This window comes from Sinocyclocheilus anshuiensis, unplaced genomic scaffold, assembly GCF_001515605.1.
Source record: "Sinocyclocheilus anshuiensis isolate Anshui unplaced genomic scaffold, SAMN03320099.WGS_v1.1 scaffold231, whole genome shotgun sequence".
Taxonomy (NCBI): Eukaryota; Metazoa; Chordata; class Actinopteri; order Cypriniformes; family Cyprinidae; genus Sinocyclocheilus; species Sinocyclocheilus anshuiensis.
The window spans coordinates 184,605-211,903 of NW_015552533.1; the positions used below are offsets into that span (position 1 = coordinate 184,605).

General features: G+C 37.3%; 1 protein-coding gene across 1 annotated transcript in view; it reads left to right on the forward strand.

Annotated features, from left to right (window-relative positions):
- LOC107663732 (CUB and sushi domain-containing protein 2-like) overlaps positions 1-27,299 on the forward strand; it is a gene marked incomplete at its 5' end in the record, with an annotated part of 209,927 nt that overhangs the window by 121,883 nt on the left and 60,745 nt on the right. Inside the window, 14 exons of the mRNA XM_016454031.1 lie at positions 1,792-1,994; positions 3,993-4,184; positions 5,948-6,086; positions 6,290-6,477; positions 9,441-9,635; positions 9,954-10,070; positions 11,413-11,526; positions 16,174-16,269; positions 17,448-17,651; positions 19,088-19,212; positions 21,997-22,093; positions 24,685-24,789; positions 24,912-25,030; positions 26,111-26,180. Coding sequence (XP_016309517.1) covers positions 1,792-1,994; positions 3,993-4,184; positions 5,948-6,086; positions 6,290-6,477; positions 9,441-9,635; positions 9,954-10,070; positions 11,413-11,526; positions 16,174-16,269; positions 17,448-17,651; positions 19,088-19,212; positions 21,997-22,093; positions 24,685-24,789; positions 24,912-25,030; positions 26,111-26,180 — 1,964 coding nt within the window. The remainder of the gene's footprint in view (positions 1-1,791; positions 1,995-3,992; positions 4,185-5,947; positions 6,087-6,289; positions 6,478-9,440; positions 9,636-9,953; positions 10,071-11,412; positions 11,527-16,173; positions 16,270-17,447; positions 17,652-19,087; positions 19,213-21,996; positions 22,094-24,684; positions 24,790-24,911; positions 25,031-26,110; positions 26,181-27,299) is intronic.

A 27,299-nucleotide genomic window follows, 5' to 3' on the forward strand; every position in this document is an offset into this window, starting at 1 on the left:
TATATATATATATATATATATATATACATTTTGAGCTTTACCCAACTCTTTGTGATTCATAAGGACATCTTGAATTTATCACAAAACAAAGAAGGTTCCCCTCATTACTGTTCACACAGATGTCTTGAAAATTATTTGGGACAAATGTATCTTCATTTTTAAAGATCACTGTCAGGAAAGTGACCTAGTTCTGAAACATGATTGGATTTAGGATAACCAGCTTGAATTAATTTCATTCAATGAGGTTTAAACAATTTGGGTTGTTATCCCCAAATCTAGCCATTGCTGTCCATTTCTTCAAGAATGGAGGAATTGATTCTGATCAGCTTTGTCTGTCAAGTTAAATATTTGAAGGCATTGATTTGGTTCAGAATTTTTGTGTACTTTTGCATACCAAAAACTCAAAAACATTCATTTAGTTGTATTGTTGTATAATCAACATCATTACATTTCATGTAATTTGAAAGACGTGGCAGTCTTGGTAAATGTATCTTTAGTGTTCGTCATAAAATTGCACAAGACTGTTCTGAAGAGGTGAGTTTTACTAATGTCCCCTTATTACTGCACTGACAATGTACAGAGCCAGACTGTCCTATTTCTGTAGAGGCAGTCTGTTATAACTATCTATAGAGAAGACTTAGTTATGTATTCAGTACCATTAGTAAAGTAATCTGGTTCTGGCATTTAGGTTGCAGAAAACAAGCACATTTCTCTCAGATTGGAAGTGGCATGTCTCATTTATGGCATCACTTTGAAAGTCCTTATTTAATTTTTTTTTTTTTAAAGGTTAATGACTTACCGTAAATGCTGCATGTTTCACCTTATAGCTGAAGCATAGTCTGCGTTAATGAGCTTTTGTGTTTTTGTATGTGTGACAAAGTTCTCCGCCGCCTCCTTGGTTAAGGGCTTTTACTTCAGTTTCTTAAAAGCAAGCTCCTGACATAATTTACATAATTTCCTTTCAAATTGCTAACTGTTCATAATTGAACTTTTCCAAATCGTTCCAGTCACGCCACAGCTGGTTTATGTGAACTTATTTATTTTAAGTTTTGCTTAAAATGTCAGTTTTGTTCTAAGATTTAGTTTTAACTGGATGCTTGCTTTTTTTTGATTTAGTGCTTTTGTCTTCTTTAAAGCATTTTGGTAAATGGTACAGATGCTACTCTTTTGGGTCTGTTATAACTATCTATAGAGAAGACTTAGTTATGTATTCAGTACCATTAGTAAAGTAATCTGGTTCTGGCATTTAGGTTGCAGAAAACAAGCACATTTCTCTCAGATTGGAAGTGGCATGTCTCATTTATGGCATCACTTTGAAAGTCCTTATTTAATTTTTTTTTTTTTAAAGGTTAATGACTTACCGTAAATGCTGCATGTTTCACCTTATAGCTGAAAAAGAGATTAATTAATATTCTTCTTTATATGTAATATCTGCAAATGGAATTTTGCAGATGTCATTCAACTAAATTTTCATTTATTTTGACACTTTTTTTCCTTTTATCTTCTCTCTGTCTTTCTCTGTCTTTAAGGTCCTTCTAATATCAAGAACTATCCAAGTGTTAATTTCCTGTCTCACAACTCCAAATTGACCATATCTCTTTTAGAACAAATTAGTATTATTTAACTAGTGAAAACATGTGAAAATGAACAAACTAACACAGAGATTCCAATTACTTCTCTTTCCCCTTGGTGCCATACTGAAGATATGATTGCTTTTTCTCTTCTGACTTACCTTCTTTAATCTAAACACTATAACTGACTAATACCATGTTTGCTGGTGTAACTCCACAGGTTGCATTTCCTGGTCTTCCACACAGAAGAGGTGCATGATGTTTTGCGGATCTGGGACGGGCCTCAGGATGGAGGTGTTCTCCTGCGAGAGCTGAGCGGCTCTACACTTCCTCCAGACCTCCACAGCACCTTCAACTCCATCAGTCTGCAGTTTACAACCGACTTCTTCACCAGCAAGCAGGGTTTCGCTCTGCAGTTATCAAGTATGTGTTTAGCCGAGATGTGTTGTGTTGTTAAAGATGTGTATGTGTTTTTTATAAGTGTGGGTGTCACTTTTAACTAGTTGCTTATTACTAGCACATTGAATGTTTATTAGTACTTATAAAGCATGTTTAATGCTGACCATATTTTAGGTCCCTTAAACCTACCCCATACCTAAACTTAACAGCTACCTTACTAACTATTAATAAGCAGCAAGTTAGGAGTTTATTGAGTCAAAAGTCGTAGTTAATACTTAGTTAATAGTGAGAACTGGCCCCCAAACTAAGGTGTGACTTAAATGTAATACATTTCTTGAAGTTTTGAGCATGCAGACAAAATTTAAAGTATGTGAGCAATTGGTCGGACAGTTTTGTGAGTCAGTTGTAGCCAATCATCTGAGCGAATTATTCCGTAACATGACTTGAGGCAAGTCACATGATATTTTTGGTTCATATGTAGAAATGTATTCAGTAAATGTGCTTCCATGTTTTACCGAATACAACAAAAATGTACCCCCGCAAGCGAGCATGTAAGTTAATGTTGTTTTTGGGAAATTTCATTTGCATCTTGCTGTTTCCATTCAGCATCATCCTGAAACTCAAACAATTTCTGATGAAAAAAAAACTTGCTGGTGGGAGACAGTGCTTGAGCTCCAGAATAACAACTGAAAAGCACCATCTTTGAGCTTCTCCTAAAGCCTCCAACAGCACCCACCATGCAGCATGGCCTTACAGATGCAACTTCTCCACTGACAATAAATGAAACCCGTTAAGCCAAGGTTTATGTGCTTCTGTCTGCTGTCAGCCTGTAACCAGGGTAACCATCCCCGCCCACCTCCATCAGCCAACACTCCAACCACAGTGTCCTGATTTCTTGCGTGATACCTTGGAGACTCAAAAAATACATTAAATATTTGACATAAAAAGTCAAAAGAAATAATATGCCATTACGCATCAATGCCATGTTATTTCTGTTCCAAAGCCGCACATTTTACTTTTAAAAAAGCCCATCTGGGTTAAAGCATCTTTGAGAGAGTTGGTGCAGGTGTCTATATAAATAAATGAACGTGTTGAAGTGGACTAGAGCTGTCATTTGGGCTCTACAGATTCAGTGGCTGTAATTGTGCAGGTAGTTTACCGGCTTAAAGGCTTTTTTGTGAATATTCGTAATGGCTGGTAGGTCAGTACCACAAACCAGCAGATGGCTTAGATTAGTTACGCAAAGACACCAAACTTTCTGTTTATTAGTCTAAGAACAGTGGTTCTCAACCAGGGGTCTGGGGCCTCAGAAAACTTCCAAGGGGGCCTCTAGATGAATTTAAATGATTTCAATAAGAAAACAAGCATTAAAATAAGGTAAAGCATAACAATCTAAATGTAAACTGACGTTATAGTTCTTATTTAATTATTTCCCTCAACCACTATCATTTGTATTTAAGAGCCAGGTTTCTCGCAGTCTTGGAAAGCTTGAATATATGAGGGAATTTTAAAAGTGTTATTTCTAGACCTGGAGTCAAATTAAAGTTAAAGTCCAAGTCAAATTAAAATCCTAAAATATCAAAAAGCATTTTTTATAATCAATGGTTATGTCGAGCTTTAAAATTGGATTGGGTAGAAATTGCCATTGTGAGTTAAAAAATAATTAAAAGAAAAAACAGCAACCCTGTAATTGCAAATGACTAGAAAAGTCAAATAAATAAATTGGTATGAAAGTGTAAACCCCGAAGGGCATTCACTTATTGAAACTTTTGGATTTATTTATTTATTTATTTATTTATTGACTTATTTTAATATTTTGCCACACCTACTTTCTGTAAATAAAATTTCAAATTGAGCAGCCTTGTCCTTTCAGCAGAAGTACCAGAAAGAAATCGGGTGGCCTTTCGATATTGTCCTTGACAATGGGAGGCCTTCGAGTCGAAAAAGCTGAGAAAAGATGTTAAGACAATGGGATCCATTGATTATGTTACAGTTGCTGACTGGATGTTTTTCTTTCTGCAGTTTCAACTGCCACTTCCTGTAATGATCCTGGCATTCCAACAAATGGCACCCGCATAGGAGACAGCAGAGAGCCAGGGGATTATGTGCTGTTCCAGTGCGATCCCGGATACCTCCTACAGGGGGCGACCAAAATCACCTGTACCGAGATCAACAACCGTTTCTTCTGGCAGCCTGATCCGCCCACCTGTTCTGGTAAGAGTGTGCCAAATTAAGAAATGTAAACGCTTCCTTCCTCAACCAACACTTTCACAGTCATCCCTCCATCTTTTCGCTTTATTTTTAACATAAGAGTAAGCATTTTTATCTTGAATGTGCATGGAGTCTGATTTCAGATGCTTCCAGTTATTTTAGTTGTACAAAATCAGTTTATTATGCTGCTTCATGTTACAAACTGGTATGTTATCATATTATTTTAATTAATGTATTTTTTTTATTTTAAATAATTATTGTAATCATAAATAATTTTGTTGCACCAATAGTTTCACCATTTACTGCACTCTTGTTTCTCTAGTAATTTACTCATTGCCAAATTAATCACTAGACTCGCACCTTCACAGGAAATAGCTTACTTCCTGAAAAATAAGGTGGATGCTCTATCCCATTAGTTTCTCATAAAGAAAGATACAAAATGAATCCATATCCCATAAGCAAAATTTCAATTGTAATGAATATCGACAAAGTTGTGATTTGGCTAATGGCTAATAATGCTTAATACTAATACGCTGTGTTTTGACATCAAACCGCAGAAAACCCTGAAAACTCATGTAGCATGCTTTATATAAAGAGCTAGGTATCAGCATTTTGTATGTAAACACACTCAGTGATTGTATGAAAAGTTTCACACTAAGAAGCCATTTTTGTAACTACATTCAAATACACTCAAGGTTGCCATTCAAGTCATATTGAAATCCTTTTCAGTTTCTTTTGTTCAAGGCCTAGTTCAAGGATTTAGTTTGCACCCAATTTAAATGTAACCCATGCAAAATACATTTTAAAATCATACACAGGAAGTATAAGAACATAAGTGCATTGACCACATTATTGACGACATGAGGGGGATAATTTATTGTGAGATTATGAATCGGGTGCTCATGTACAGCAAAGCTGTCATTATTATTATTATTATTATTATTATTAATATTTCTGCTGGCCTTGGCCAGCTGTTTACCATCTATTCTCTTGCAGCAGCTACATTATAAAGATTTCATCACACTACTTCCCAGAAAATAATTTTTGTGGACATTAGGGGCAGCAGTATTTGGTTTTCTTTTGTGAATTAAAGCCACTTTATGTTAATAGCCAGTCTAACTATAGTATAATTAGGTTGCCTTGTTCAATTAAACTCAATATGAGTTTGTGTTAATGTTTACCTGAACCACAGGCAAAACCCTGGAGATGTTTGCCTATTCCAGGTAAAAACCTGCTACTGCTGAGTTGAGCACATGACTTCATTAACTTAATCTTTGGAACTAGATAATTAGAGTTGCTAATAGTTAAAACAGGAGGTGTTTATCTCAATAAAGCAAAATTACAATTGTGTTCTAGAAAGGCAGGTCTTTTTTTTTTTTTGACTCCAAGTACCCTATTTATGAACAATAATATTTGAAAGTCCCATGACTTTTCCAGTCATAATTTACTTTTTTTACTCAATTTCTGCCTAATAAAATTGATATTTTATTACTTTTTAATATTGTATTGATCTATAAGATTGTTTTTTTTTTTTCAGGTTTAGGTCATTTTAGTGCTTGTTTTGTCTTATTTTATAATTGTAAGTAATCTCAAAGCCTTACAAAGCCAAAGTTTTCTGAGGCCCCCTAGTGTGCCTCGGCCCCCTGGTTGAGAACCACTGTTCACTGTTCTAAAGTTTTAACATTAATAGCCCACATTTTGAAACTGCTAGTATGTTCAGTACTTCAATTTCCATGGTTTCTTTTTCCTTCCTTTTTTTATTGCAGCTCCATGTGGAGGGAATCTGACTGGTCCCAGTGGACTGATCCTGTCCCCTGAATACCCAGAGCCCTATCCTCATGGCAGAGAATGTGACTGGACAGTAACTGTAATGCCGGACCACATCATATCACTCACTTTTAATCAGTAAGATTGTTTTTAAGACTAAAGTCTCCCATTTTTGTGTAGTTACCTTACCATATTGTAGTATACAGTGTTATACAAGTTTTCCATCTAGCATTTATCATTTTAGATTTCAGTCAATGAAAATGATTTTCAATAGTATTAGTTAACAATAACAATGATTGTTGTTTATAGTCATATCATACATGTTTACTTCCTCCAACTAGCTTTAGTCTAGAACCGAGCTACGACTTCCTGCACATCTACGACGGGCCTGATTCTCTTAGCCCTCTGCTGGGCAGCTTTTACGGCACGGACGTCCCTGAGCGCATTGAGAGCAGCTCCAACACGCTCTTCCTGGCCTTCCGCAGTGACGCCTCACTCAGCAGCAATGGATTTGTCCTGCAATACACTGGTATGTTACACTGGAGGAATACATTACATCCTTTCCCATTTTGTAGGCACCTTTTATTGCCTGTATTGCATGAGAATTTGGTCAAAAACTAGTATCAGAATGGCCTTAATTTTCCATTTGTCTTTGTTCTTTGCCTTTTGTTCTTTTGTTTCTGTAGTGTGCCTTACTGCAACAGCACTTTGACTGTTGCCTTGATCACCCACTCCTGCTCGTACCGCTTTCGTGTAGCATATAATTATTGACCCGTGGCACTTCTCGCAGTCGTCTAGAGAAGAATTATGAAAATGAAAAGCCAGAATGCACTCACTAAAGCTGGCATTAGATCAATGTTTTGCTGTCACACTAAAGGCTCAGCATAAATGAGAACAAATGCGAGTTTGCTGTCTCCTGCTGACCTCACTTTGTCTGATGACACTTTGGCTTATTTGTTTATTCATGAAATGACAGACTTGTCAGTAGGGCTGCACGATAAATCGCATGCGTTTATCATGCGCATCTAGTCAGTAAAGCCGGTTCTGTGATTAGTAGTAAATTCCCATCACGTGCTTTCAGATGGAGCGGCATTTACTACACAGAGCCATAGTTCACTGACAAGCTACGCAATATCGCGTTCATAATCAAAGGTGATTCATCGCTGATAATGAATGCTATATTGCGTAGCTTGTCAGTGAACTACGGCTCTGTGTAGTAAATGCCGCTCCATCTGAAAGCACATGATAGGGATTTACTACTAATCACAGAACCGGCTTTACTGACTCGATGCGCATGATAAACACATGCAATTTATCGTGCAGCCCTACTTGTCAGTTCAGACACACCAGGATTCAAAATCAGTACTCACCAAGAGTCAGAGACAGTTTAAAAATTGGCTTGAGCGAGCAAATGAAACAGAGATGGCCATCGCTGGCATGCAGCGGTCAGAGAGAGAAAGAGAGAGAGACCGTGCTCTTTACATCACCCTCTGTTGGGCTTGGTGAATGAGGAACACTATTCTCTCAATCTGGTGTAGCAGATGGACACAGTGTGTGGCACTTCAAAAGCTCCAGTTCCAGACCCCAGTCTCCTCACAATGAATTAGTATAAACTAATAATGTGGAAGCATAAATACATGAAAAGTGTGTTTCAGCCTAACCCTGACAGAAGTGTTAGTTTAGCTGGTCTGGCACAGGGTCATGTTGGTTCATCTGCACGTGCAGCTGCTGTTGGAACGAGCTTCAGGTGCTGTCTACCTCTTTACAGACCAATCAGCTTCTCACAGACTCCCTCACAGATTGGCCTCCGAGGTGCAATATGTGGGCCAAGGCTCTGCATGCTTGACCGACAGTTAAATAAACACCACACACATACACACTCCATTGCTTGTCTGAAGTGTTCCCTTCCAGCTCAAACATTTGTCATGTCCAAATGCACAAACACACACACACACACACACACACACACACACGCTCATACACAACCTCATCAATGGACACCTGAGCTAGACCTTAAGGCTGGCTGTGGGTCCACTCTTAATTACTGCCCGTCCTGCACTCTTCTTGTTAGAGCACTGAGGAGCCAGGTGTAGGAAGATGAACTTGAGTTATGAGTTATGGGCCGTCTGGAACGCCGGCCACAGCGAACAGATTTCGATGTGCTATTGGGCCATGAAGGGCATGGGCATCAGCACAAACGTTGCAGTATAACTATGTTTGGAAGTAATATCTCAACAGGAACTGCATGCAACTCATTTTTTGCTATGCGATGCAGATGTGTAGTAAGAATGATTGATTTCTAATTTTGGCCAAAGGATGCGGTGTGCGCTGTACACATGTCCTGCTGGGTGACGGACTGTTTTGTGTAGTCAGCAGACCTGATCTAGCCCAGTGTCACTTTTAATATGTCCTGGGTCGACCGTTCATGCTCCACGGGGCATGTAGGTTGCTGTAGCATATTTCTGAATTGTGAAATGTCGAAAGCATCTGAGTGCGCTCATTTGAAGTTTCTTTGAAGTGCACTTATTCACACAAAGAGCCTCCTCTGTCTTTATTCTTCTATTTTTAGCTTATGGGAGTCTCAGTTGTGATTCTTTTAAAAAACATTTCAACATATCCTCTTCAGTACTGACCTTTCATAGTATCTACAGCTGTTGGTTCTTCACAACCTGCACAAACAGGGTTCATAATTATATTTGGTAAATGAATTGTGAAAATATAGCAGACCATGAAACTGTATTGTATTTTTTTTAATTGTTCATTACTGCTGTTCGGCACCAGTAAGTTTTTTTTTTTTTTTGGTACACATTTATACTTTCATTCAGCAAGAACACAAATGTTTCATGTTTAAAATTTATTCATCTAAGAATCCTGAAAAAATGCATTGTTTCACAAAAATATTAAGCAGCACAACTACTGACTTTATCAACATTGATAATGACAAGAAATGTGCACCAAATCAGCATATTATAATGATTTCTGAAGGATCATGTGACACTGAAGACTGAAGTAATGGCTACTGAAAATTCAGCTTTCCATCACAGGAATAAATTACATAAAATTAAGAATGCAGTAAAATTTCATATTATCATTTTTACTATATTTTTGCTCTTACCAACCCCAATTTTCTTATTATTCTAATATGAAAACTTCATGTGATTTATGCTTGCAGAATCATACATGAAAAGACACATATGTCATTTAAAAGGTTTTACAGATGTTTTATTGAGTATACGATTCGCAAGTCTTAGATTTGAAACGTGTTGCACTGTAGTTCCTAATGAAATCACAGAGCAGTTGGCAAGTAACTACATTATTTACTCGACAAAGCCAATTTTTTACTCACATTAGGTGCTTGGCGAGTATGTGTATACATAAAGGTCCCTGTGTGCACTGGATTATCAGTCTTACCCGAATAGCCATAAATCATTATATATCGCTGCCTTTCATTCTTTATCCCTCTCACCATACTTTGTTTCTTTTCCTCAACAGAAAATCCCAGAGAGTCATGCTTTGAGCCAGGCCTGGTGCGTAATGGTACTCGTGTTGGTACTGATCTGAAGCTTGGGGCAACTGTCACCTATTACTGTGACAACGGCTATACGCTGGAGGGAGACGCCACTCTCACTTGCATCATGGGGGGAGACGGCAAGCCCGGCTGGAACAAACCCAAACCTGTTTGCATAGGTAAAACGTAACAGTTCAGCAAATACTCAAGCTTTCGTTCTGTAACCATATGTGTTCTTACTTTGTCAAAGACCTTGTGTTTGTCACATCTGCTGCCGTTCCCTTGGAAATAAGCAAAGGCTCATCTTTGCAATGGAACCTTGAGGAATACTTTGAACAAACTTCGGCAAACACTGGGGACATCTAGTAGGGCAGTCCAGGAATCAGACAAGAAAAGTAATTTAAGATCAGCAGAATGAGGGAACGGCAGAGAGGAGATGCGGAGGACAGAAAATTAGTCTCTAATGCCTTCTTTCTGTGGCTGTCTCTCTTGCTCAGCTCTGTGCGGTGGACAGTATTCAGGGTTGGAGGGGGTGGTGCTCTCCCCTGGTTATCCTGGAAACTACAGCAGCGGGAGAACTTGCCTCTACTCAGTCATTGTGCCGAAAGACTACGGTAAGTAAACATAGTATTGCGCACACATACTTCCATTGCATTACAACCAAGAAGGTCTACAGTGTACGTGAAAGCTAATTCCCATTTGTTTCAGTGTTTTTTGCAGAAAAATGACAACAATGTTTGGCAAATGACATTACAAGAAATGGACATAGTTCCAAACCTTTCACTAGCAAAAATTCTGAGATGTTAATGATGTTTAGAGGCCTTCAAACACATCAGGCATTGGTAAAATTATCTAATATAATTAAAAAATGCAGCATTTAAGTCCCTTACAAAATTATCAGAATGCACAGCTACATTCAAATGGTTGTTAATGGAAAAAGATGCTTTGTAGTTATATCATGTGCAAGGGCTAATAACATCATGCTAACCAATGAGCTCAGCAAATCCAATACACCATGTCTGAATCAGACATCCAAGGGTTAAATCACAGCTCTTCCATGTTACATCTGTGTCCTTATCAGCCAGAAACACCAACTTTTGGTCAATATTTGGTCTGTTTCTTGGATTCTGATTTAATTGCATTATACTGGATAGCCCCAACAGTCCCAGAGCAATATCATTGGTCCAGATTCCAATCAAAATGTGTTCTGGTTGGCTTTGATTTGCCAGCCAGAACTTGTCGTGTCATGATTAGTTAGAATGAGTTGTTACAATGAACTTAAAAACCAATAGAACATATGTAGCTGCCTATATGCATACCAAGATGGTTCACTCATATTTTGCACATGCATGTTGGCTTGACCAACCTGAAATTGTCACTTTTTTAATAATATTTGGGCATAATAAACTAAATTTATGTCTTAATCTATTGCTGGTTTAAATGTTATTTAAATGTGAGTTCAACAAGCAGTTTTTGTCATTTTAATATTTCCCCATTTGAGTAGTTAGGAGTTGGACTTGCATGCCCAAAATAGCAAGCTTCCACTTGGCCCTTTTATTTGATCCATAAAACATAGAGGTCATTTGGCCAATTTGGGGTTCCTACAAAGTGTGAATTAGCAGATGTGAGCCTGTCTGTATTTCTCTGGGTCAAGCCAAACGTTGTGGAAGCAAAGCTAATTAAGGCACAAATTTCCGTAGGCATGGCATAATGGCTTCAAACAGCTGCGGGATAGGGAGCTTCTCATCGCGGGCTTTCTTTTTTATGGCTCTCGTTTGGAAATTTACTCTACTAAGCACCAGGTGTGTATAGAAAGGACAACAGGTGGTTCACAGGTGTGATTAGGTTCTGTCTTTTACTATTGAATTAACATTTGCACAGTAATTTTTTCAGATGCATATTTCATAGGGTTTATGTAATTATGTCTCTTCACTTTTTCTCTTTATCTCTCTGCAGTGGTGTTCAGCCAATTTGCATTCTTCCAGACTGCACTAAATGATGTTGTGGAGGTGTATGATGGGCCTACCCAGCATGCCCGTATCCTGAGTTCTCTCTCTGGGGCCCACACAGGTCAGCAAACCTTTCTCGAACGGTATTAACTTGACTCTATCGGTCTATACTGGCATTAGGAGATGAATGCTAAAGAGACTGCATTTAGACTCAAAGGTAAATAGAAGTCAATTAAGCAACTCGATTAACAAGATGAGTTGCACCTTTAAATAAAAGAGACACAGGCCTGTGCGGTTCACGGATACTAACATTTAAAGCTAAACTGTGCCATTTTTTGCTTCACCAAATGGAATTATAAGAATAATAATCTCTGTATGTATAAAGTCCTGCATAAAATGAGTAGTACCATTTTTGGCTGAGGCAGTGTTGCTGCGTCGTTTCACTTTTTCATTGTTTTTCCATGTAAACGTGATGCACAGATATGTTTGACTGCTGCTTTTGCGTCTTGTGGCTTTGCAGTGTCTTGAGCTTGACATGAGGTTTAAAAATGCAGTTAAAAGTTCAACTTGAAAACAAAAATCTATAATCCATTTCCCCCATTCCATTGGAATTTCAATGGTGTTTCAATACAACAAAAAATGTGTTCTGTGTGAAAGGCCCCTTACAGTGCTCTCTGCTAGCAATGGACTAGTTGAGGTTTTTTCATATTTTCTTTGGCCTCTTTGTTGTGCTATTTTTTATAGTGTCCCACCACAAGCATTGCTTATTTAATACTGTGTAAAGTTCAAAATAGTCCAACCTTAAAAACCTGCATTTTATTCACTACATTGTGTTGTGCTCTGTATAGCTATTTTTAAATGCAAGAACATGTGTTGCACTGCATATGTCCCCTAAGAAACAAATCGGAATAGGCTTAGTCAAAGACTTAAAGGGATAAAACAACAAATGTAAATTCTGTCATCATTTTCATCAAACTCATGTTGTTCCAAACTAGTTTGACTTTTCTGTGGAACAAAAAAAGTAGATATTGTGTTTTTTTTCCCCCTACCCACTCTCTCTCGCTATACAGTGAAAGTCAGTGGGGTTTAAAACAACATTGGACCGCAATGACTTTCATTGTATGGACCAAAAAATACACAGACATCTTATATAGGCAGAATCTTCTCAGAAGAAAGAAGTAACAGGTTCAGAGTAACGTAAGGGTTTGTAAATAAGGACAGAACTATTCTATTAAGGTTGATTAGTAGACAAGTTCAGACAACCCACTTTTTTATGATATGTTATGATATTATGATATTTTAAATTAAATTGTCATTTTGTACATACCTAATCTCTGAATATTAAGCTCTGAATTAAAAAGACACATTTCAGCTTTAAATCGTTAAAGTTGACTCAGTACTTGTGTACAGTCTCTAGAGTTCTTCATTATCAGAACATACAGTGACGTACGTGAGAGATAATGATGTACTCCAGAGAATAAAACGCAGAGTTTCACATAACAAGCTTGATGACTCATACAGTCTAACAAACAGATTTCAATGGGATCCAGTAAATAGGGCTCTCTTCCTTAAAACAGAAAAGAAAACAGAATCAAATAAGCAAAAACAGACTGGCTAAACAGATCTCCAGTGAGACGGCGAGGCTGAAAGCTTTTATTCAGTCATAATGGAGTTCCGTTTAATGCGGTCAGTTGAGGAGATTTCGACTCGAAGATTAACAGGGTTTTCTCGCTCGCTCTCTGCTTCTGACATTCCCATGACAACACAGATGAGCTGTGTACATTTCTATTTTTTCTTCACCCTTCACACCAGTCAAACACTGGTGATTAGCATATGGCATGAAACCCCGCGCTCAAGGAAGGTGAACTGCTCAGAGCGTATATACTATCTGAGATGCGCTTTTTAACTTCAGATGCCGGTGTGAAATCAGTGAAGTGTGCTGGGGGCTGCTGGAAATAATGCACACTTTGGAGCGTGAATAGAGAGCAGGGACTAGTCAAGATTGATACTGGGCTGCATAAAACTGCAGATTTTCTATTATCTTTTTTGTGCTGCGGAGAGAAGAGAAACAAGTGTTGCTATATGTCACAACTGTTAAAAGCACAGTTGTCAGTTTTGATGGATGTTTCTCAACTTTCTCAGAAAATCATGCATGTGGAATGAATAATCTGCACAAGCGAACATCAAGTTTCAAGTGAAGCCGTCCTCTGCGAATTAACTGTTGGAAACTTATTTTAAACAACAGAAAAGAATTCTGTTCTGTTATAGATATATGAAAGCAGTGTGTATTTATTTTGCTGAGCATTTTAACAAGTTACCATGGAAGTCTATTTTATCTCATCGTTATATTTTTTTATTATTTTTGTTATTGAAGCGAAAACAGGTGATTTAAGCAGTTCATGGCAACACTTTGAGGTTTGGGTTCCATTCTGTGTAGATTAAATACCATTCAATTGCAAATGTGTTCCTCATGTAAATCAAGTTTGTAGTATAGTTTTAGTAGTCAACTCTCAATAATCATTTTATAATTTATGGCTACAGTATAATTACAAGAAGTCCTAAATATTTCACTGAGCAGTATATACTACAGTTAAAACATTTGTGGTCAGTAAGATTTATGCTTATGCTCAGATATTATTTGATTGTAAAAACAGTAATATTGTGAAATGTTATTACAATTTAAAATAACGTTTTTCTATTTAATATATTGTAAAATGTGATTTATTCCTATGATTGCAAAGTTACATTTTACTCCAGTCTTTAGTGTCACACAATCCTTTAGAAATCATTCTAATATGCTGATTTGGTGATCAAGAAACATGTCTTCTTCGTCGTCTTTGTCTTCTTCGTTGTCGTCATCGTCTTCATTATTTTCTTTGTTTTTTTTTTCCTTTTTTTTCAGGATTCTTTGTGGAATAGATCATTCAAAACAACAGCATTTGTTTGAAATAAAAATATTGTGTAACATTATAAATGTTTTTACTGTTTTATCAATTTAATCTATTCTTGCTATATACAAATATTGTATATATTATTGTTAAAGGGGGAATAACACACACAGTTTCACCCAATCTCATGTTAATCTTGAGTACCTGTAAAGTAGTACTGCATCCTTCATATCTCCAAAAAGTCTTTAGTTTTATCATATCTATAAAAGAAAGATACAGCTTTACGATTCTCTCCGGAAAAAGCCGAGCTCCTGGAGGCGTGCCGTGGGCGGAGCTAAAGAGTGACGAGCACTTGGGCACCATGCTTAGCATGAGAATCCAACTCTTTAACAGTGTAAAAAACTGAATGTATGAAACAGCATTGTACCCCACACCCCTTTAAAAAAAATCTTACTGACCCCAAACTTTCAAATGATAATTTAACCGAATGAGGAACAAAACAGAGCATTATAAACACTATAAACATTTGGGAACATAGGGCTTAAGCTTAACTAAATTTGTGAATGCATTTTTGCTTCCCATCACTCCACAGCTAATCCTTCGGTTTCTGTGGGGACTCAGAACTAAACGAGAAAAATGCTAGGCCTAAATCAAAAATAAAACACAAATTAGCCTACCGGTATTAATTAATAAGCACTATAAGCATTTAGGGCCTAACTGCATTTGTGAGAGATTTTTCATTTCTCAGCAAATGCCTCGAAGTCTTCCTCCTCCATATCGCTGTTAAAGAACTCCGCCAACTCCAGAGGTAGACAAACTGGCATATCCACCTCTGTCGAGTCATCAGATTGGACATTGTGATCCTCAATGACACAGGATGCTGTCAGGCCACGCCAATCCACTCCACAACATCCTTGAATGTTGCATGACGCATCCTCCCGGAGGTGAAGCCGTGGTCACCATCCAGGTTTCCCACCGCTGACATTGTGGTGTGTTGGACACCGTTTACGAGCAGCACTGCAGACTAATGTGGCCATCGGAACAAACAGCAGGTGTGTCAGGGTTTCCCCACACCTCTAACTTGAGCGGATTATTACTGTAGCTGTCACTCTGCCGGCCGCCATCGGACACTTGTTCTAATAACATCCCAGCATGCCAAAGGCATGAACAGGAGCGTTGGTTGATCCCAACATGAGCGAGAGTGTTGTGCGGTTTCATCTTCTTTGGCCACTGCACGAATTTGTCAACACCGAACCTGCTCTCTGCAAACCCCTGTGGAGCTCGACTGTGCCCCAGGGTAGATTTAAAGCCTCAGCCCCCACATTGCGCAACAGAAAGCACATACACTAATAATGAGCGATGCTAAGAGGGATGCATTTTGAGATTGGGATTATTAATAGACCTGGGCTTGGGAACATGCAAGATGTGAAAGTAAAAGAATTTCAAACCGATGCTAATATTGGACAGACAAGAACTTGTTCTTCAAAAAAAATTATTAATTAATTAAAAAATATATATATATGTGAATAAAATTAAATATATATATATATAAATACACAAATGAATAATATATATAAATACACAAATGAAAATTGTCATTATTTGCTTACCCTCATGTCTTTCCAAACCTGAATGCTGCAACTTATTAGAATTTTTAAAGAGTTCTGGATATTATCTATACTGCAACAGTTTGGATTGACCACCACATCACATCTACTCATGCAGTGTATTCCAGGTCATATAAAGTCATTGTTCAATGCTAATCTTCACCTCCGCTGCTGCTCGCAAACAAATATGGCATCTGTGAGAGGTCAATAACATCAAATGTCATTGGTTTTAGAATGTGGCCAAATGTCATGACACCTTGTTTGTACTTGCAGGTGAGTCTTTGCCACTAGCCACCTCCAACCAGATCCTTATCCGCTTCTCTTCCAAGGGCCAGTCAAGCTCAAGAGGTTTCCACCTGGTCTACCAAGGTAAGTTGAGAGTTTTGAGTTATCTTCCTGCATAACTTAAACAGGGCTGTGTGCCATTTAGAACTGAGTTAAGAATGCCTTTTAGTTTCTCATTTTCATTGAGAATTTGGCAGAACATATTTAAATTGGAATGAAATTCCCCCAAAAAAAGCAACTGTTATTGAAGCATTTTTATATAATAATAATAATTATTATTATTAATATAATTTATCTTTTTTAGTATGATTTAATTTCATGTAGGCTCAATTCCATTAAATAATATTAACAGATACAGCTTTTGATTTTAATAATGTATTAGTAAATGTTAAAATGAACATGTTTTAATGCACACACACACACGCACACACACTATTTAAACAATTTACATTATTATTTCCCATGAATTCTCCAATGTAACCTTTTAAAGTCTCCGAATGGAGCCAAACAGCATAAATGTATGAAATCTTCTGATGGACTCTTTGAATTTCTTTTCATTGTATTTCATTAAATTCAGGTTCAACATCCTAAAACTTCTCAATCATGAACTGAAAGGAAACCAATTGTTACTTTCTGAATTGTGCCCAAGCCTGCTATTAATTGCACAAATATTGTGTGTGGGACGTGCCTATCAGAACTTGTGGTCATGTGAATTTTGTCAGTTTTGATTGAGAGAGGCACAGTCATCTGGATTAGGTACTGAATTATTCACACAATATGCATGGTCCATTTCTTTCTCTCTCAGACACACACACACACATTATAAACGATGCTGTAAATGTGCTTTACCTCTTCGGCAGCCATGGGGCCTCCTGTTGAAATGTGTTAAAATTTAACACCCTGCATCTTTCTCTATAATAGATAGCATGGTTTTTAGAAGCTAAAGCAGCATTATTGTATTATCTCGCCTCCCCTGTGGTCTACAGTCGTACGCTTGTTCGTTTCCTGCCGTGTCCTTAATGCAAAAAGTACAGCATCTTATAAAAGTATTAAAAGTAGTGGTGTTCTGGGGCATCCCAACCAGCTGTATGCACTGTACCTACTGTGTGGTTCAAACTTTAAAGTGCCAGTTTCGCTAACAATCTGGTGCATGACTGCATATATAATGCATTGCAAAGAATTTCTCACTTGGCAGGTGCCTTAAGGTCCTTTTTTTTTTGTTGTATAAATTCATCTAACAATGGTGCATTTATTTGCTTTAGCTGTCCCGAGAACCAGTGCGACACAGTGCAGCTCAGTCCCAGAGCCCAGACACGGCAGGCGCACTGGGAACAACTTTGCGGTGGGGGCTGTGGTGAGTTTTGAATGCAATGCAGGATACGTCCTGGAGGGGCCCAGTGCCATCGAGTGCCTGACTGTACCCAACGCTCTGGCCCAGTGGAACGGCAGCATTCCCAGCTGCATTGGTAAGAGTGCTATCATCTCACACTCTTTCATGATCATCATTGCAACAAGTCTCAAATTTTAATTAGCTGGGGACCAATAGCCAGGTTATGTGCTCTATTGGGTGCAAATACATATACAATTTATTTTACAAACATGAATTTAAACTATATTCAGTTATTGTCACAGTTGAACACTTATTACTTATTAATAAATTAATATATTGAAAATATAAGCACAAAAATGTTACAGCAACAAGTTCAAACATAATGTTTATAAAAATGATGGGCAAAATATAAAGAAAAACAACCAGGGCATAAACATGTAGGTATTTTATTTATTTAACTTATTGTTAGTTAATACATTACATGTAAAATTGTTTATAATATTTATAAATATATATAGAAATTAGTTTATCCAATAATTTGTTTGTGTATGTATTATTATTTATTTATGTATTTATCTATTTTATTAATAATATTATTTTTGTTCTATTTAGCATAGGTATTTATAACTGAAATATAGCAAAAACAATTCTTAGATATATGCATGTATGTGTGTTTTTATGTATAGTAGTCAACATTTGAAGTGGATCAAAAAAGTTAATCAAAGTTGTCCTAAGGCAGACACGTTTTGGTTTTAGGACAACTTTGATGAAAGGTTTTGATCCACTTCAAATGTTGACTAGTGTATACCTATAAATATACACAGTACACACAAATATAATGTAAACAAAAACTTTTATTTTGTATGTGATTAATCGCAGTTAATCGATTTGACAGCACTAATTATTATATGTAAATATACATATATGTAAATTATTATATATAAAAAAATAGAAACATGCCCCCTCAACGGGTATTTCTAGAATAAATATCGACTTTGAATATAATGGGAGCAATATAGTTTCGTCAGTTTTTCTTCGAAATTTGATGAAATAGTAAAACTTTCTTTTTTCTTTTTTTTTAATTGGTAGATTCTACTACACTTGCTTAAGTGTTGCATGTTTACTTGCATCCCCAACCTCAATGCATTTGCTTGGATGAGCACTGTGTTAGATACACATCACAGCTCTGGTGGTTTTCCTGTGGAGACAAAGCAAACAGACTCCTACTCCTGTTCCCCTTGAGAGAGAGCTGTCGCCAACAAAGTCTCCCTGTGCCTAACAAGCAATGGCACACAGCTGTGGGCCAGCAGTCATGGCCTCCGGCATGTCACACATCCACGAATTTGCACATGTGGCAGATGTTGCCGCTGGTACTCTGTACACGCAGGTATCCACACTCATGTGCAGCTGTTTACCTGTGCGCTTCACTGCAGCTACCAAATGCTTGACCCCAGGAGCTGCACAAGGAGGAAGGTGGTGTCCTGGAAGATTGCAAATACCCTTCCATACTGTACACGGTTTGTGTGATTTGTGTACTCTACCTGCTCTTTCATTGTTTTATCTGTGCTGCAGTGCCATGTGGAGGGAATCTTACCCAGCGGATAGGCACTATTCTGTCCCCTGGCTATCCTGAGCCCTACCTGAACAGCCTGAGCTGTGTATGGAAGATCACTGTGCCAGAGGGAATGGGAATCCAGGTACGGTCCTTCTAGCATCAATAAAATACAATTTTTCCCCTTTTCTAAGTCCATTATGAATGCAAAGCTTTTAAGTCTCTTTTGCTCACCAAGGATTTATTTGATCAAAAATACAGAAAAAAACAGAAATACTGGAAATATTATTACAATTAAAAAAAAATGTTAGTTTTTTTTTTTACTATATTTTAAATTGTCATTTATTCCTGTAAAGGTCATCCCATTATCATTCCATATGTGTACTGCATTCAAAATGGCTAGGATTGACAGTGATAACCAAAGCCCAAAATCCCATTAGTGGAGCAGTTTTTGACCAAAGTAATATCAGTGATTACAGGTGTATTACAGTTATTTGTGAACTGCCATTGACAAAGGCAGCTTGTTTTGTTCGCGTTCATTAAGCTGCTTATTTAACCAGCACATTCTCTCTGGACTGTAATGTATGGGCTTCCCTGCACAGTGCTGGTGCAAGAAACTATTGTGGAGAGAGACAGTATCAAAATAATAACGAGTTAACATACTTATCTGTTTCTGTGATTTTTCTAGCACTGTCTGAATTTTTCAGGGGTATATTCAGTTGTATAATGCCGTTATCACTTCCTGTGCAGTGTGTACTGGGTTATGTGTCACTACATATTCTTTGACACTTTTAAATGCGGTCACGGTAGAGCGTTTAACAAGTCTGCAATGCTTCAACTGTGTTACTTTTTTAACTGTATCAATTTTTCATTTCAGTGCAGACCATAAAAGTTTAGATTCTCAGGGAGAAGGCAGTAATAATCTTCAGATTTCGAACAGTATCTCTACAGCCATCATTTCCTCCAGTCATACTTCATAACTCTATTTAGCGTTACCTTTTTGGCACCTCCACAAACTGGTTGTAAAGAGCTTTTTGAGATTATTTGGCACCTACTGTGGGTGGCCATTTCTCTAAAGGCTGGATTCAATAGATATATTACATTATTGCATCTTTCATTATGTCTAGTCTAAAACGAATTCCTGTAGCCTTTGCCTGTGGTTAATACAGCTAGAGCTGTAATACAGACTCTGTTGCGAGGGAAGACCTGATGAGACCTGACTCTACTGAAGTCAATATGCAATGGGCCCATGACTGGTCCCTGAGGAACTCCTGAGCATAGTCACATGTATTTGCTGCTCTCCTTAAATGTGTACAGACATATCATATTCATTCCTTTCATTAGATTGGTTTTAGTCTCATTAGGACACTAGAAATATCACAATTTAGCTCTGATATAATTTCAGTTATATCAAATAGCAGCATGTATTTAAATACTGATATTTGTTTAGATTTATGAGTTCATTTCCTTCACATTTCTTATGAATATCAACATTTTTAATGCAGCTATAAAATGGTGAAAGTAGGCAGTGTAGGTTGGATACGAGTGAATTTTTTTTTAAGTATATATTTCAAATAGCATCTGCATCCGTCTCTCCAGACTTGCCTCACACTGTTGGATACAAATGTAATCAATTATAGCTCTGAATCATGGGAGGAGTTCAGGACCGCTTACTTAATTGCCTTTAACCCAATTCATAAACTTCCCGCTGTAGGAGATTTGGAACCATGCAGAAATGATTACAGCATCACCAAAAGTAAGAGGGACTGATTTGAAGAGGCAGTGGTATGAAAGGAAAGTGATGCAGATTGGGAGATTTAAGAGAGATTCCTCTACAACTTACTGTCCATATTTTTCATCTGCTCTGTTGTCTGTAGGGCTTGGTGATATTTAATAAATGCATTCAAATTGTATGTAAAAATATTTATGGATAAATATTGATGTTTAGTACTATGCATTGCTAAACTGCTGCACATAAATGAAATGATTAAAAAAAATTCTAAATCTAAAAAAAAGTTTATTTAGTCAACAGTGTGGAAAATATGCCTTGATTATTTCTTAACTAGATATTTGCCGTACTTTACTTTTTGGTAATACAGTGCGTTTCTATGATGGTTGAAATGATAGCTCCCCTTATTGAGAAAAAAAGAAGAAAAAAATCACCTTTTCATGCCAATTTGGATAAAACGTCTTTAGTCTTTGCCTAAAGACTAAAAATATCAACAAAATTATATGTATCCACCGTGTCTGTGAGCTGGATCATACTCATAATTTCTGCCAAGACAAAAAGGAACAAATAACATCACTGAACAATTTAGTTCCAGGTCCATGCACACTTCTTTCATCTTAAAGTTTAGGAAAGAAGCAAAGAAGAGCTCTCAACTGATGCTATAGGGTGGATTGGTTGTGTGTTTTCATTTTGTGTCAGACAGACGGCTCATGACGGCCTGGATATAGAACTAACCCCCTCCCTCTCATGAAATTTCCAATTCACTGTGTGAAGCAAGCACAAATAAATGTGCCATTTGACGGCAAGGCTATCAGATGTGACAATCTTCCAGCGATAGCCACAGTCATGCCACTGTGACCAGCCAATTTCTAGGCTTGTTTGAAAATAAATGTCTACCAAAATATTTACAGGGCTGAACATTGGAAAAACTGTGTGAACAGCATATACAACAAATGCAGAAAAATGCCTCTCAGATTTCAAGATGACATTTGAAGGGTTATATAACACATCAAAAAGGCATTTTAAAATATCATTATTTGGCACATTCTTGTAACTTTTCAAGACTACACCCAAGACTCAAACTTTAAAGCATATCATGCCTGATAGCCAAGTGCCTGTAATATTTTTCAGTGCAATCCACTGATAGTCACAAGAAGGAAGCTGCTGTATTATTTCCTTTGTTCTGTTCCTTTCTCTCAGATCCAGGTGATTAGCTTTGTGACTGAGCAGAACTGGGACTCTCTTGAGGTGTTTGATGGGGGTGACAACACTGACACCATGCTGGGGAGCTTCTCAGGTGGGCTGTGTAATAAATTAACTCGGTTCACTACATAAACACGCATTGTTACAATAATCTTGCTGATGTTACTTTGAATGCTTGGATGTTTCCTCTGTAGATGTCTGAGAGAAACGCACAGTTTGTCTTGCACAGAAATTTAGTTTTGCATCAACGTTTAGACCACAATATGATGTATAGAAGAGTTACTGCATTTTTGGAACAGTTTATAGATCATAAGAACGATTCTTTATTGTTGCCAGTGTGCATTTGTGTTGCATTATGGGAAACAGAAGATACTTACGCAGTAGGGAAGACTGAAGTTTCACGTTTATTGGCACAAAGAGCAGGCACAAATGTTACAAGTGCCCTAGAGAGAGATAAATGAATGATACATCCTAAAATGAATAACGGAGTACGGAGTGAAGACAAATGAGCCAATCAGATCCACACACACACAGCCATATGACTAAAAGAGCTGTATAAACTCCAGACGAATGCGTGAGTAACGATTCTCATCTGCATTGGGCTTTTAGAAATGATTGCTTGAGGAAAAATAACTAAGTGTATTTTTATTGTATTTTACTTGACTTTTATGCAGTACTGCAGAACACAAAGTAAATGCAAAGACATCGTAAAACTTGATATTCAGACAGTTGTTTTGTGTTTTATAATGTTTTGAAGCAGAAATGTCTGTTTACTTGCCTAGTGAAACTAAATGCATGATGTTTGGTTGGCAAATTTAATTTTATCCCATCTCATATAAGATATGCATGATGTAAAATGTTGTATGCATAATATAAAAACCTCCACATTATTTCATAAATAACTTAAATGGCCTGCCACAATTCCATGCCTTTTCAACTGAACTAACAAGTGCCATATTCGATATGCTTATTATGTTTTATCATATGCAATTTTCACAAAACAAAGGAAAGCATATAATAAAATTAGCTCCATAGCTATTTTAGTATAATTTGTCTACTAGTATGTATTAAGGTGTTGAATTAACTTTTATTTTTATATACGTATATATATATATATATATATATATATATATGCAAACCAATAAATGAAAAAAATTAACTATTAATTATATTATATAATAAGTCAGGAAAGAACAAGAAGAACACAAGTTTTTGCCGTAAAATCCAGCATGATTTGAGGTGTTCCTAAGAGCATTCTGAGCTTCAATGGTAGCAAGAACATTTGACTTTTTGTTCACATGCTCACAAGTTTGCTTACATTTGACCCTCTGTATGCTCTTTGGTGATGAAATTCTCATAGTTTCAGAAGTTGAAGAGGACGTCTGTGAGACATGCTGAGGTTGTGTCAGCAGTATTTTAAAACTCTCCCAGCTGCTGCACAATCCAGTGCCTCGGTGGGTGGGCGCCTGGACCATTCTGTCCTCATTTCAAATTGAAATACAGCGGTTCATATACAGCCAGCTTCTTACAAGCATAATAAATCCATAACCGGACAAGTAGCATTTTTCACAGATGGCGTGTACATTGTGTTCAATCACGGTTTTGCAAAGGATCTTTTCTTTCTATCAACTGGATGTTTCCCAGGGGTGAACTGACAGCAACATTCTGAGACAAATGTGCAGTAGATTGAAATGCAGCTATGGACAGAAATTAGTTTTTCATTGTGACACCTTGGAACAGGTGATGTTTTGTTAGAAAAATAGTAAATTAGAGCAATCACTCACATATATATGCAAACCAAAGACTGAATAAGGTGCAATTGTGATTTTATAGTAAATAATAAATTAATAGTGTGTTATATTTTAAACACAATATTGTGTGTTTTTGTTCAATTTGGCCAGCGAAAATATATCCTATAAAGCCACTGCAGAACTGTTGTGCGTCTGTGAGCGTTTCTGAATGAATCCCCGTTTTGAACGAATCATGTGAACCAATGATTCAATGGTCCATTCATAAAGTGAGCCCTGTACTTCATTACTGAATTAATCTGCCGTTTGAACGAATCAACTCATAAAGACATTTACCGCCACCTGCTGGTAGTTTTAGTTTCTTCTTTAGAGTATAATTGAGATGGTTCTCAAATCATCTTCTTTTATGTTCTATAATTTATGTTAGGCCATTGTAGCCTAAACATTTAACACAATAATAGCTTTAAATTATGTTTTGAGGTTATTTTCCACAGCCAAATTTAGTTTGCGATTAATTAGATTAATCGCATCACCCTGTAATTAATTAGATAAACAATTTTAATCGACTGACAGCCCTATTTTTTTTTGTTTGCTTGCTTTTATTTTGTCTTTTTTTAGTATTGAATTTTTTGCTTTATTTCATTTTATTTGACCGTTTATTAATTCATTTTTATTTCATTTTACAGGTACTGTAGCTTTAGTAATTGTAGTTAGTCACCTTAAACTTACTATATTTCAGGTAGTTGCCAAGGTTTTTCATCTTATAATCTTTTCAGCTTTTTTTAACACTGGTATTTTAATCCTTTTAGCTTTAGTTAACAATAACGATGTAGAGTGTACAAAGTTTAATTACCACTATCAAAAAAGAACAAACAGGCAAGGACACAGTGATTAAACTACATAATCACAATATGCTAAAAGCGTCGTTATTCTACAGGCACAACAGTCCCAGCCCTCCTAAACAGCACCTCCAACCAGCTCTACCTGCACTTCTTCTCAGATATCAGCGTCTCTGCAGCCGGTTTCCGTCTGGAGTACAAGAGTAGGACATCTGTTGCGCGTCCTGTGCATCTGGACTACACACTCATCAATAAAAACTCAACTAGCTTTTTCACTCAGCTTAATTCCTCGTTGTTTGTCATGTTTTGTTGTTTTCTCTCACAGCTGTGTCCCTCACTAGCTGTCCTGAAACGGTTGTACCCATGAATGGCTTCAAAGTGGGTGAGAGATTACAGATGAACAGTGTGATGTCCTTCCAGTGTGACCCTGGATATACTCTGCAGGTGAGACTGAACTTGCCAAATTCTGGACAAAACCGTGGTTGTTTCAGGACACCGATGTTACATTAGCCATCAAGTGGCATCCCAACACTATTCCAAAATAGTTTATTGTGCAAAGTACCAAAAATGTCCTTAAAACGCTCTCGGTAGCAAATAATTAACTGCTCAAAACACAATGTGGTCAGAGGAAACCATGATTAGCCTGATTTGGGAGCGTGTTATGCAACCTGTCCATGTTGGCAGCTGCTTAATTTGTCAAGCTTTTCAACATCATTTTTCACCAAACTAGCACAGAGTTTAATATTTTATCAACAACAAAATATTTTCTCCCGGGAAACCTATTTGTTTTTCTCTGTGGACTATTTACAATTATTTACTGGTAGTAATGCCAAGGTTGTGTGTTCGAAATACCTTTCAGTCAGTTTTTTTGGATAAAATGGTGGTTGGAGAGATGGGGGGGTAACAGTTTAATGGGTTTGCTGATGCCAGACTTCCTGTTGCTCTTTTACATTTGCATTACCTGTTGCTGATACTTGGTTGATTACTTACAAATAGCAGTCTATTACTGAATACAAATTGCATGATGAAATTTGTAGTAAGTTACATGATCTGTTACATTACATATTTTAGGTAATATAATCTGACTACTTTTGGATTACTTTTGACCTGAATAAAGCTGGACTGTGTATGCAAAACTGGGGGGGGGTAACTGTAGTCTGATTAAAAGTATTTTAAAATGAAATATAATCATAATATAATCTATAAGTATTTTACATACTGTATAATCAGTTACTACCTCGCACTGCTTGTTGGTCGCTGCCGCTCGGGACAGTGTGCAAACCTGACAGCTATTTCAAGACCGTTTGAAATTAGTTTGCATCTGCGATTAGTAGTAGCATAGACTTTGTTCAGACTAGGTGCAGGATTAAAACGCGATGAGCTTCAGAACTTGGCTTAAGAAAGCCAAAAACCTTAGGGGAAAAAATTGATGGTCAGAATGTGGCCAGAGTGAATACTGAATGAATGAAGGAAAGACTGAAAAACAACAAAATATTTCTTATTTTTATTTTTTTATCTTTGCAGGGAGTCTCCCATATCTCTTGCATGCCAGGGCCTGTGCGCCGCTGGAACTATCCGCCTCCTCTTTGCATCGGTAATAACTTCTGTCATCTTTTATTAATTTATTTCTTTTCTAAATCCTGGCTTCTGCAGATTTATGAGTTCAGATCTACCACAGAGTCCCGAATGGTAAAGAACTACACGGGGACTTGTGTCCGTGTGTACAGTGGCCCCAAAACGTACTCGGGCACTTAAGCCACATTTAAAAATGTATGAATTTCATTGCATTAGGTAACAAATTAATCAAATAAATGATGCTACAGTGTTTCACAGAACTAACTGAGCAATGTTTGCTGTTATTGCTTTTATCTATCTGGTCCCAAGCTGATTTGTAGTAGATGTATGAGGTCAGTTCTTCTCAAGTTCTCACAGATGTCCAAGCAGAGCAACCACATGTGTAGTTCATCTCATTCAACTATGAACAGGATCCCATCTGACAAGTGCACTTGTGCCATCTTTCTTTAAAAATGCCATTTGGTTTGTTAATTTACTCTAATGCAGTGAAAAGAGCAGGGATGAAGAGTCTTCACATGATCAAGATAATAGCATCACGTGTTTCTTGAGAAAACCTTATAGTGTCCCATTAGGTCCTTATTAGTTCCATCTCCTGCTGTGATTGGCAGAGCTCTTGAGATGATTCATGGCTTGGACGGTCATCAGCAGTTTCCTGATTCCTGCTGCTTTTTCAAAGGCACAGAGCACATTTTCAACCCCTCCATTCTATATAGACTCCATTCAGGATCTGAAGCTTTGTAAGGCTTCGCAGCACATCCATAGAGTCTCTTTGAGTCCAAAGCCAGGGCTTTAATCAGAGTGATATTTGAATCAATCAGTTGTTTAGACTCAAAGCCTCGAGAGGAGGAGGGGTTAGAGCATGCGTTTTCACTGATATGAGAAGATTGAAGGCTACAGAGGTGCTCGAGTGGCCTTTGATAGCTTTGGGAAGTGAGTTGGCTTTTTTAATAAATGAAAGACTTGTTTTCCCTATGATGTCAATAGAAAAGCTAATGTGTTACATTTCTTTATTCGGCACAAAGCTTTTAGGGTCACTGCACGAGGTAGACGGCATTGCTAAGCAACGTGAAACGTCAATCGACTTGTAGCCCACACAGGTTGCTGTAAATATCACAGAACATTGCATGTTTACATCCTC